Here is a 13,536-nt window from a genome sequence, read left to right as displayed (position 1 = left end):
TTTATTTATTAAATGGTATAATTAAAAAAAAAATAATCTGATGGTTTAATATATATTCTGATTTCTAATACCCATTTATTCAAAGAACAAAAGTTTCTTTATTTTTAATATGTAAATTACTGTACTGTTCTGAAATTAAACAACCTATTTTATTTACTATAAAGTTATTTAATTTCAGGTACTTTTCTTTATAAAAAAAATCTAAAAAAATAAAAGAAAATTGTGCATTAAAGGGTTTATATGTATAATATAATAACATAATACAATCTTGTGATTTATAAATCAGTCACGATCAGTGATCAATAAATCAGTCACGATACTTGTTTTCATTGTTTTAAAACTTCTCATATGATATTATCAGGAAATTTGTTTAGGCGTAATTTAGTGTAATATTTCGAAGGTAGTGTAAAATTTCAAAATATTACACTAAAAACGTAATATTACAAAAGTTTACGCTCTTAAATTTGAATAATTATAGTAATTTAAGAATATCTCACTATCTACTGATCCAATCAAGACGATCTATAGCTCATTGGAATCAGCTCATCAAGACGGATCGAATGGTAGTAAAATCGCATTTCTACAGTTGATAGAACGCTCTATAGTATGCAGTAAAGTTTTAATTAATAGAAAGTCATCTATCAAACGTAAAGATACGATTTTACTACCATTCGATTCGTCTTGATGAGCTGATTCCAATGAGCTATAGATCGTCTTGATTGGATCAGTAGATAGTGAGATATTCTTAAATTACTATAATTATTCAAATTTAAGAGCGTAAACTTTTGTAATATTACGTTTTTAGTGTAATATTTCGAAATTTTACATCACTTTCGAAATATTACACTAAATTACGCCTAAACAAATTTCCTGATGATGCCATCACAAAGAAAGAAAAGGCAAAATAAAGTTATTAGTAAAAAAACTATTAGTAAAAAAGTTGTTAAATAACATCGCAGCTCATATTCTGTTGAGTAAAAGAAACAGGTTGTCACTTATGCTAAGGAAAATAGACTGGTTAAAGCAGCAAAATCTTTTGAACTTGATAAAGATATGGATAGTCACTGAGTTAACTTAAACGAAAAATGAATAAATGAACTAAACCAAAAAAGCAAACAAGTTAGTTCTGGTTAAAAATATTTTTACTCAGAAGCTGAAAAGGAACTCTATAATTGGATTATAAAATAAAGGAAACAGGGATTAGGTATCACATATACAATTGCACAAGTTAAAATAATAGATATTTTAAAAAAACTTACTATAATAAGTTTTTATAGAAATTCAACAAATGAATTTAAAATATCAAACTGCTGGATGTTCGCATTCATGAAAAGATATAATTTATCTCAGCGGCGGCAAACTAATGTTTTACAGAAGCTTCCATCACAAACTAATGAAGCATTAAAAAACTTCCAAGAGTTTATCATTCGCCTTAAAACTGAAAAATTATTTGAGTTATCCAATATTCTTAATATAGATGAAACTCCTATATGGTTTGACATGGCAGGAAACTTCACTATTGATAGGATCCCAGATATCTCCAAAACAGGTTATAAGTCACACTTTTGGTCAAACATAGGCTGATGAAGCATTATCGACTAAAAGTAAGATTTTTTTATCTTGCACTCTGAAATATCCATCTATTTCACGCAAAACCTCCTCAAAAACTGACGAGTTCATCTATGCTTTAGGGTTACCTCGATAGTAGACAAGAAGGCGATTCAAGTTAACCTTCGAAAGAGGTCTTGGATGCTTTGAATTGCCAATTAACCACGGTTTTAACTTATCAGTTCCTGTCACGTTAATGAAGAAGAACAGTAACTCGAGATTTATCCTTTTTTCGACCGGAAATTGGTTTTGTCGAGAGTGTTTCACTTGGGGACATACGATAAAAAAGGCCCTAAGGAATAAAAAATAAAAAAATTAATTTTTGTTCACAAAATTCATAACACACGTCCCTAAATTGCAATTAATTTCCTAATTATGCATTATGCACGTGTTCAATCGGAACTATGCAGTTGATTGATATAAAATATTCTGCTATATCCGATTAACATTTTTTTAACATCTTTTCATTCAATAAAAAAAGATAAAACTTACTGTTTCATCAATATTGTAGATACAGTCAGGAGAGTATCAGCCCAAAATTTCTTGCAACCTTGCTCGCTCTTCTGGAAGAGATGCTAAAAGTGCACTCCCTAATTCTCCGTGTATACGGTACTTACGAATATTATTACGTTTTTTAAACTTATGCAACCAACCATTAGAAAAAGACAAATCTTCTTCTTGGATATTAAAGGCTTCTGCAAAGATTTTTGCTTTTTCTTTTATTAACAAATCTGTTAATATTACACCACCAGCTGTTACGTTTTCCACCCATAGACTCATTGCATGCTCAAGAGCTGGAAACTTAACCTCTTTATGTCTAAAAGTTTGAACTGAATATTCATTATTTATTGTTTTCTACCTGTCACTTTGTAACAGAATCTTTGAAATTGTACTCCTTTCAATATTCAAGTTGGAGTACTTTTCATTGAAGTGTTTGGCAATCTCTTCATGTCTCTTGCTCTTATTTGCTGTTGACCACTCACATATTTGATGTTTAACATCATCACTTATAGCTGAGCGGCGTTGTTTTGGTTTGAATCTAATAGGAGGCATAGTGGAGAGAGAGATGGAGAGTTTTTGTGTCTTTCGTGTTAAGCGATTATCTATTGCTGCGGATTTATATGATTTAATTATATTACAATTGACACGTTACCAAATCAAATTGATGCACCAATAAAAATTATGTGATTATGAGAGGTTTTTTTACTAATAAAAATAACATGCATGTTAAGGATTTTGTGTGATAGTGATTATAGCTGTTATGGAGGTAATTTAATAGTGCTAAAATCCGTTTTACAAAAATAGGTACTTATAAAGAAGTGTGACTACATAGGGTGTGATTTTACAAAGGCCTGACTGTACATCTTAATAATAAATCAGGTTTAATGTCTTTCAAATTTTCCAAAATATATTTAACTTAACATAGTTCAAAATTTTTACAAAATGATAATTTCATATTAAATTTTCTAATATTGGCTTAATGTTTTATTATTGGGTTGTAGAATTGTACAGATATTTTCTAATCATTAACTATATAACCTTATATTTCACTCAACAAGTTTTCAAAATTTTTATTTTCTTCAATTTCTATAGCATCTTCTTGTAACAATTTATTGTGTTCATAAATGGCAACAATAAAATACATTATGATAACAGAAATAGAGTTAAAGTTAAGTTCATTAAAATTGAATCACTGGATGCTGAGATATTTACAAAAAACGATTTTTGAGTTTTAGTAAAAAGGGTGTTTTTGGCCAAAAGTCTATTATGACTTTTATATTAGATATCTGGAGTTCTAGTTAACAATAAAAAAAGATTCAAATATAAATCAAATTATGTGATACATGATCTAATTTATCATATTTGTACAAAGCGTATTACTTAATGAAACTATTAAATCATATACACCAACCTGCCAAAAGTATCCGGACACCTCTAAAAAATGACCATTAAATCACATTATTTCGACGTCCAGTGATCAGAATTTAATGATTTATGATTCATTGGATTCGTCTAATTGAGACGCATCTAACCGCAGTATTTTCAAGTCTGTAAGATCAATAGATCAGAAGTTATTGCGGAATGTCTAAAAATAGTAAAATGCAAATAACTTTTGATCCATCAATTCTAGAGACATGAAAATAATAGATACCATGTATCTTAACAAGACAAATCTAATGAATCATATTTCATCTTTCTAAGTTCAATAGAGAAGAAAATGTTTTGAAATTTGTATATGTCAAATTTTTAAAAATGAAAAATGAATTATTTGCATTCTACTGTTGAGAATAACATCTGATCCATCAAATTTAGAGACATAAAAACACTGCAATTAGATGCATCTTGATAATATGAATTCATTGAATCATAAATAATTAAATTCTGTTCACTGGTTATTTAAATAATGTGATTTAACTTTATAAAGTAATTCATTTTTTATCTTTAAAACTTTAGCAAATACAAATTTCACAACATTTTCTTCCCTATTAAACTTAAAATTATGAAATATGATTCATTAGATTTATCTTGTTAAGGTACATTGTATCTATTATTTTCATGTCTCTATAATTGATGGATCAAAAGTTATTTGCATTTTACTGTTTTTAGATATTCAGCAATAACTTCTGATCTATTGAACTTACAGACTTAAAAATACAGCGGTTAGATGCGTCTCAATTAGATGAATCCAATGAATCATAAATCGTTAAATTCTGATCACTGGAGGTCGAAATAATGTGATTTAATGGTCATTTTTTAGAGGTGTCCGGATACTTTTAGCAGGTGGATGTATAATCACATGATATATTTAAATCTAAAATTTTTCAAAAAAAGAGAAGGGAGAACGTTAAATTAATTATTAATTTGAAGTGACTTTACCTTTATTTCACACAATTTGTATAATATTATTGCTGGCATTTATCTTACCTTTTCCATTTAACAACAACTGAATGAATCTGCATATACTTAGGTATTGTAAAAGTTATTGTAAATAATTATAGGTAAATTATCTTTTGTAAATTTTAATATAATACATTTCTTTTAATAATGTATGTAGATTATTAACAGAAATATAATTTCTGAAAATAGAAATAAAGATGATTGTGATAAAAATGATCATAATTGATAAAATAATCATATATAATGAATATAATGTTTCTGAACTTTTAAAAATGTATTAAGAATTTTTATTCCTTTTGTTTTATTTTCTAATTTTTGTTTTTTTTTTCTTTTTTCTATACTATAGTTCTCAAATATTCTATATATACTGCTTTAATATTATAATTAGTACCTTCATATCAGTAAGAAGCTTTGGTAATAAGTTTTTTTCCTACTCTATCAAATTCTTTCAATTTTTTTCCTGTTCAACCAATAATATTATTATCTGATTATTCTTCATTTTCTATTCATTTTTTTAATAATATTTTTTTCCATACATTTTTCATTTTCAATAACCTTTATTTCTTCTGTAACAGTTTCTTTTAAGATAACTTGATCTTAAAATACATAATGACCTTTTTTCTTATGTATTTTACTAATTTGTTGTTGTTATTTTGTTTTATATGACATTAGTAAAACCAGTTTAAAATTTTCTCATTTACCTGTGATGATTTTCTTATGAATTAGGGTTTTCTTATTGTTAAAGGAATTTTCTTATAATTAAATAAATGTAATAATTTGGGCCAGCACTAAAATATCATAATTTCAGCCTGAATTATAAAAAATTTTGACCAATAAAATAGTGCCCACGTGATTCGATTTTAGGTCGATTATATAAAGTTTTAAATGTATAACTTTTTATACAGATCTTTTTTTCAAAAATTGGACCAGTAATTTGATAGCACTTGTCTTGAAAAATAAAACTACCAGCTATAGATAAACAGAATGAAGCAGAAATTTAAAATAAGTACAATTTTACCACTCACATGATATTGCAGAGCTTAGCAAATCTATTAATCAGCTTCAGAAGAAGATGCTATTTTAAGTAATAAGGCGAAAAAGACTGGAGGTAAAAATTACAGACAAGGTTGTAGGTTTATCAATTTCTTTAAAAATATCTTATTAGAGTTTTGATCTCTCTGTCTTTACAGTTCCAATTTGGATATGAAAGAGTAGCTCTTTTTTTCACTACAACATAGCCTGAGATATATGATCACGTTTTTTGTGATATTTGTGATGCATGTAAAAAGTTTTTTATTATTATGTTTTGCTTCCAATTTCACGATTCTTTCACTAAAATCAGCATTTCTTGTTTCAAGCTTAGCTTTCCCAGTTATCTTAGTTATAAGTCTGGCATTTTCTTCTCTAAGTAAGTCAAACTAGATTCCATTTACAATAATACTTTTTATACAAGCAAATCAACTTTTGGAAAAAATAATGCGAAATATATATGCAAATCTTACGTCACATAGCCTCTATTCTTTCAGCAAGAATTTTTCTGATATCATACTGTGCACTTCAGGTGATCAGTCTACATGAAAAATTTCCCTATGCTTTCATATTCACTGTTGAGATACTATGCTAAAGAGCATTTCAGCATTTGAGATAATAAGTTCGTTCTCACAATATTCACTACAACCCATTCACCTTTTATATCATTTCATATATTTATGGTCTCCATTGCATATAGGACAGATTGCTGAACTATTAAGATTAAATCTGTCACCACGTTTATCACTATTCCTTAAAGATAGATAAGGAAAACGCTCTAACACCAACTCAATTTAAAACTTTTTTCTCTTCATTCTAAAACTTGTTTAACGGGTGAACTAAAATTTCCATTCCAAATATGATGAAGTAAAAAATGTTGAAGTTGTTCTCGATCACATTCTTTATCATCCACGAGTAATGGATATATATTATTTGAATTCTTGAATTCATTTTTAATAGTAGCGATATACACAGTGAAATTTGATATAACGGAACCATCCGTTCCAGTAAAAATATCTGGTATATCGAGATTTCTGATATATCAAAAAATTTAAAAAATTTCGATATACTGGATTTTATATATAAATCACATGAAATTCCGTTATATCAAGTTTTTATTTGTGTGACATGTGCGATGAACATTGAAAATTTAGATTATTTTTATTTAAAACATTATTTGAGAAATTTTATACACTGAAATTTACCAAAACTTAAAAAAATTTTGCTTTTTCTTACTATCTGAAATAATTTTTTATAAAAAAAAATTATCATATTGCTCAAAAAAAATGAGATTATCTGTATCACGTGAAAATACTGTAATTTTATTGGTTTAAAATTGTGAATCGTCACGTGTTCCGATATATCTTATTATAACCGTTCTGTTATTTGTTCTGTTATAGCTATTATCGAGATTTTACTAATAAATTCCGTTATATCAAACTTATTTTAATATATGTGATTTGGTTCTGAAAAAAAGTTCTGGTATAAGGCCAGTTCTGGTTTATTGGGGTTCTGTTATATCGGATTTCACTGTGTATCAGAAAGTAATGCTCACATAGTAAACATATAAAAATAGAAAATTTCAAGCTATATACATATTTATATTTCTTTTAATAATATTTCTAAATTTTATATTACTTTAAAGCTAATATCATATTCTTTTAGAAAAGTGATATTTAAACTTTAGAAAAGTTAAAATGTAAAGAGCTATTTTAATTATAATGTAAAAAAGTTTTTTTTTGTATGTTTTAGATCTGAAAAAAAATTTTACATAATTTTAAGATGCATATATATTTATATTTCATTTAATAATTATTTCTAATTTTATATCATTTTAAAATCAATATCATATTCTTTAAATAAATGATATTTGAGCTTTGGGAAAGTCAAAATGCAAAAACCGTTTTAATTATAAAATACAGAATTCATTTTATATATATAATTTACTATGTAATTGTGAATCTGATGTTACTTTCTGACGCAACTGTACAGTAATTAATCTTTTGTTAAATAGAAATTAGACACTAAATAATAAATGGAATTCTATATTTAGTTAAATATGTCATAAAAAAATTTGCTTATTCTAATGATATTTACAAAGTCATAAGTGATTTATCATTATTTTTTACCAAAAAAATCTGATCCGCGATTGTATTTATTTCCAGAATCCAGAAGCGTATGTTGTATATGGTTAAAAGGAATTACGTTACAACGTTGTATTGTTATTCCAAAACTCGATATATTTATTATTGAAATTATTTTAACGCCACAAGAAAAAATAAATACGACAATAAAAATACATTTGTAGATATAGAAAAAAAATTGATAAGATCACTTCCTTTAAATCTTTATAATAATAGAGTTTACTATTGTGTTATGCATATATACGGTGATTATGTATTCCTGACATACTAATTTATAAATAAATAAATTAAATTTGTGCACCCACATGAATTATAAATACATGGGAGTTCATTTGAATAGATTTGAAAAGAAATTGCTTTTTGTAAAACTTTTCAAAAATTTTATTCTGGATTTTATACGAAGATGGACGTTTTTAGCAAAAGATTAATATTTTCAATTATTGCTTCTATTTGGGCATTCGCATCACCAATATTTGGTTTTGTAAAGAATTACAATATTTCTCACACGATTATGGGAAACAGATGACTATGGATATACAGTTGACATTACTGTAACCAGAAATATCTTTTGTCATAAAACACTTAAGCAGGGACCTGGGTATACCAACCACGAGATCGTAAATAACACTATTTGTTTCCCTTGTATAATTTAATGGTGTTAAGTACTTGTATGGAAACTGTCTTGATGATCGCTAATAAGGATCTTACTATTATTAATGAAATTATGAATAAATATAATGTGGAAAATCCAAAAAAATATTGAAAATTGTTTTTCAAGAAATTAAGAAATTTAAAAATATTGTCAATGTCATTTGAGTAATAAAAGGGATTGCTGGATGTTTCGCTATCTCTACATTGGTTATAAGTATTAAAAAGGATCTTGATGATGAGGCAATATTGACAAGAGCAGTTACTTATAGTGCACTAATACTTCTAGATTTCAGCATTAACATATTAGCATTACTCAGTATAATCTTGATGCTCATTTTTAAATCATTTCGAAATGCTACAAAGTACATAACGGTAATGGGGTTTTTTGGCTCTTTATGCCCTTTTGGGATTATTTATAGCTTGCTTAACTTATACTTATGTAGGCAAACTTAAAAGTATAGTAGAAAAGATTCTCACAGGATCAGTAATCACTATTTGTACTTTTGGTGGATGGTTGTTGTTGTTGTATAAATATAGGTTTGACTTTTTGTGCTTTAATTAATCTATAGTTCGCGATACTTGGCAATTAAAGGAGTAATCCTAATACTCCATTTTGGAAAACATATTAGTTGCTACTTTTATCCTTTATTATTTATTTTATTTTTATTTTAATAAAATTTCATTTTACACAATATTTTACAAATATTTATCATTGAATAATGCCAGTCGGAAATTATTTAAAATATTAACAAACATATGTGTATAATACATATTGTACTAATGTATATACGAATACAAATCAGTACTATAGATTACAAGTGACATCAATGTCGCATAAATTATTACAAATAGGACCAGCGAAAATGAAAAATTGGTAATTTAATTCAGAAGATACAATTAAAACAATGAATTAACGGTCAAAATTTTTTGGAAAAAATCGCAAAACTTTAATCACATGTGATGGATTATCGAAAACGTCAATCAAATTACAAATATATCAAACATTCTTTATAAAAGATTAACTATACGAACCGAAAAAAAGTTTACGATAATGAATCAAAGTCAAAAAATGATGATGATTAAATTTAAGTTTTTCCAGAATTTACACAATTTAAAAATTCTAACATTAATCGTTATTGTCTTACTGATTGCTACTCAGCTACTAAGGATTTTTCTTTGTTTAATTTCGTCATAATTTTTTTGACATAAAAAACTACTAGACAAATACCTCTAAATAATTCATATGGAAAATTATTATTCGAAAGTATGGATAGTAATACTGACAATCTTCTTTATTAGTAACAGAATTCTATTGCATTACTTTTATTCTTATATTTTTCATTAATTAGCGAGGAAACTATTTCATATATTAAGACAACTACATTATCCCTATCTACATATTCACCCGGATCATTTAATTTAACCTGTAGGGATTTTACATCTCTTTCTAATCTTTTACCATCTTTTTTAAACTGTTATACTGGGAATAGTAATCTTCCATTTTTTTCTCTAGCACCCTAATTTATTCAGAAAGTGTATTATATATTTCTGCATTTTAAGTTAGGGGATGGCCAGAAATAACGTAATTTGATTTTTGGCCAAAAACCCCCTCCTCCCCTCTGTCATCACTTCCAAATAAAGAAATCATACAATCACGTGATATGTTAAAAGGTTTGATGATGCGAATATTTTATTTATCTTATTTATTTTATTGAATGCGTATATTTTATAATTTAACAGTTTAAATAATGAATTTTATATTTCTTTTTCATAAATTCAATGTACTTTATTATCATTAAGCATCTGTAATAAACATGATAATTAAATGTAAAATTTCCTTATTTCTATAGTTTTACTATTGAATTAACTATGTTTGTAATTTTCTTGACCTACCTCTACCTCTTTTTGTTGTCTTTTCTTTTTGAAATTCCTGTAAAGTATTATCATTTGAATTCTCATTCTCATCATCTTGTGAACTTTCTGCATTATATTCATAATCCTGTTGCAAATATTCAGGTACTTCAATAACAACATTTATTGCTACTCTTTCTACTGATACCCTTTTACCTGAATGAATTGTTTTAGTGTGTTGCTTTAGAAATGCTTTAGATGAGAAATATCTAAAGCATTTTCGACATGTAAAGCTATGATATAAATCGCTAAGACAGTGCTCATCATAGCCCAGCAATTTTTCTTCAAAATACTTCAGAGTATGAATTAAATTTAGAAAATGTCCATCATGACTTCGTATAACGGGTGGTAAAAAGCCATTGTTTGTGGATGAAAAATTATGTATCTCTGGTGCATGTAGTTGTGCACAATAGGTTCAGTCTTTGCACTTCCTTATATCAAGAGAATACCTATAAATTTGTGCATACCGATCAATCCAATCCCACGATTCCTCCTCTACATCTAAAAAATCTGCCTGATCATATTCCTCAACGTATGTGGTAATAACTGGATGCCCATTGATATTATCCTGGCTTAAGCTCGTATAAACATTCACCTGCATGCCTGAAATTATTACGCCTGAGATTCCTATCCACAATTGTAATTTTTCCTTCAACACTTCCAAGATAGTTACCATACGTAAATGCATTTAACTCAATTCCAGCTAATTTTTCAGAAAGTGATGCCATACTCCTCTCTACTGGATTGTAAGCTGACTGCCCCAGAGTATGGGTTCAGACCGTAAGATAATCAAGGTCAAGTTTCTTGAAAAGTAATAAATATTTCATGATGTTGGCAAGGAATTGAGGGTTTTCGTCCGGTCCACCATCAGTTAATAAGTACCAAAATGGTTTTACAGAATCTCCATTATGTGTAAACTCACGAAAATTTTCTTCTTTTATTATTGACATGAGATCCACCATATGTGTTTCGCAAGACGTGCTTAAGAATAGAGATGCGATCCGGATGAAATTTTACAATCCGTGATCCGCACGGATCAATCCGGATTATCATAGGATTAAATCCGGATAATCCAGATTAACTTCAAATTTTTGGGTATCTCGGCATCCAACGATCGTATAGAGATGCACTATAGCTCATTCGAATCGTTGCATTGAGACGATTCGAATGAGCTATAGTACATCTCTGTACGATCACTGAATGCCGAGATATTCGGCAAAATGTGAAACATCGGCATTTTCATTTTACGATCATGCAAAATTTAACGTTTTGCCGAATATCTCGGCATCTAGTGATCGTACAGGGATGCACAATAGCACATTCGAATCGTCTCAATGCAACGATTCGAATGAGCTATTGTGTATCCCTGTACGATCGTTGGATGCCGAGATATTCGGAAAACCGTCAAAAATCAGTAGTATCGTAAATAAAAAATGCTGATTTTTGACGTTTTGCCGAATATCTCGGCATCCAACGATCATACAGGGATGCACTATAGCTTATTCGATTCGTTGCATTGAGACGATTCGAATGAGCTATTGTGCATCTCTGTATGATCACTGGATGCCGAGATTTACAGCAAAACGTAAAATTTTGCATAATCGTAAAATGAAAATGCCGATGTTTGACGTTTTGCCGAATATCTCGGCATCCAGTGATCGTACAGAGATGAACAATAGCCATTCAAATCGTCTCATTACGACGATTCGAATGAGCTATTGTGCATCTCTGTACGATCATTGGATGCTGTTTCGGATTAAAACGGATATCCTTAATCTATCCGGATGCATCTATTATCCGTTCAGATCGGATGGATTGGCGGATGATCTGAATTTTCAGATTTCGGATCGCATCTCTACTTAAGAAATATTCTGGGCAAATAAAAATTTGCATTTTACCAGAGCATAATAAATCGTTTGTATCAGAAGGATTTATCAACAGATAGACAGACAGAACTAATTTATGCTTTGCAGCTTTAGGAAAGTCATGATCAGGAACAGATACCGGCTCGTTCGTTGTTTGTATGCCGTAAAACAATAAGAATTTGTATGTGTTTACAGTCCTGGTGGACTATTTTCTTAAGTGAATAACATATATATTATTACTTTTTTAAAATTTTAAATTTTTAAATAAAATAAACTTTAACTTCAAAATTAAAGTTAAATAAATTAAGTAATTTTTAGTTTAATTAATTGTAAAATAATAGTTATTAAATAACTCACTATTTATTACATTTAAAAATACAAAACTATTACCATTTGACTCATTTTATTAAGATTTAAATAAACTGTATTTTAACTTTTTAAAATTACTAAATGGTAAGATATTTAATAAAATGTATTTTTTTTTTAATTTTATAATATATTTATAGGACCCTGGACATCTCTTATATAATTCATAACTAACTAACTTTTTGTCAAAAAAGACCCAATTTGCTCTTTTTTTATTTTCAGTTTTTTTGCGATTATCTTGGTATCCAGTAAGGATGGGTCCGCAAATGATTTTTAAATTCTGCAATATTGCGGATTTTGAAGTTGAATTGCGGTTAGTAGCCCGCAATTCCGCAATTCTAATTGCTGCCCATAACTGTCAGTTTCGTACATTTATAAAACCGCTGGAACTATGGGTTCTGGCATTTTCTTTTAATTTTTTTTTACATAAAAACACCAGAACTATTGGTTCTGGCGTTTTCTTTTAATTTTTTTTACATAAAAACACCGGTACTATAGTTCCGGCGTTTTCTTTTGATTTTTTTTCATATAAAAATGCCAGAACTATAGTTCTGACGTTTTCTTTGATTTTTTTCACATAAAAATGCCGGTACTATAGTTCTGGCATTTTCTTTTGATTTTTTTCACATAAAAACACTGGTACTATGGTTCTGGCATTTTCTTTTGATTTTTTTTACATAAAAACGCTAGAACTACGGTTCCAGCATTTTCTTTTGATTTTTTTTTACATAAAAATGCCGGAACTAGGTTCTGGCGTTTTCTTTGATTTTTTTCACACATCTGATATGGTTCTGGCGTTTTCTTTTGATTTTTTACATAAAAACGCTTTGGAATATGGTTCCAGCATTTTCTTTTGATTTTTTTACATAAAAACACTGGAACTATGGTTCTGGCATTTTTTAATTTTTTTTATGTAAAAATGCCGGAACTATGGGTTCCGGCATTTTTTTAAATTATTTTTTATATAAAAATGCTGGAACAATAGGTTCCGGCATTTTTTTTAAATTTTTTTTATATAAAAACGCCAGAACTATGAGTCTCGACGTTTTTATAAATTTTTTATA

General features: G+C 28.1%; 2 protein-coding genes across 2 annotated transcripts; both read right to left on the bottom strand.

The window, feature by feature from the left end:
• Positions 1-2,136: 2,136 nt before the first annotated feature.
• On the bottom strand, positions 2,137-2,661 carry OCT59_022971 (uncharacterized protein; the record flags this gene model as incomplete). The annotated part of the gene is made up of 2 exons (XM_066150475.1): positions 2,137-2,425; positions 2,528-2,661. 2 exons carry the CDS (start codon positions 2,659-2,661, stop codon positions 2,137-2,139), a joined length of 423 nt encoding a protein of 140 aa, XP_066006505.1.
• Positions 2,662-10,197: 7,536 nt separating this feature from the next.
• OCT59_022970 (uncharacterized protein) lies at positions 10,198-10,929 on the bottom strand (the record flags this gene model as incomplete). The annotated part of the gene is made up of 2 exons (XM_066150474.1): positions 10,198-10,450; positions 10,709-10,929. 2 exons carry the CDS (start codon positions 10,927-10,929, stop codon positions 10,198-10,200), a joined length of 474 nt encoding a protein of 157 aa, XP_066006504.1.
• Positions 10,930-13,536: the final 2,607 nt, after the last annotated feature.

Source organism: Rhizophagus irregularis, chromosome 32, assembly GCF_026210795.1.
Source record: "Rhizophagus irregularis chromosome 32, complete sequence".
Lineage (NCBI taxonomy): Eukaryota > Fungi > Glomeromycota > Glomeromycetes > Glomerales > Glomeraceae > Rhizophagus > Rhizophagus irregularis.
This window is presented reverse-complemented; position numbering and strand designations above follow the sequence as displayed.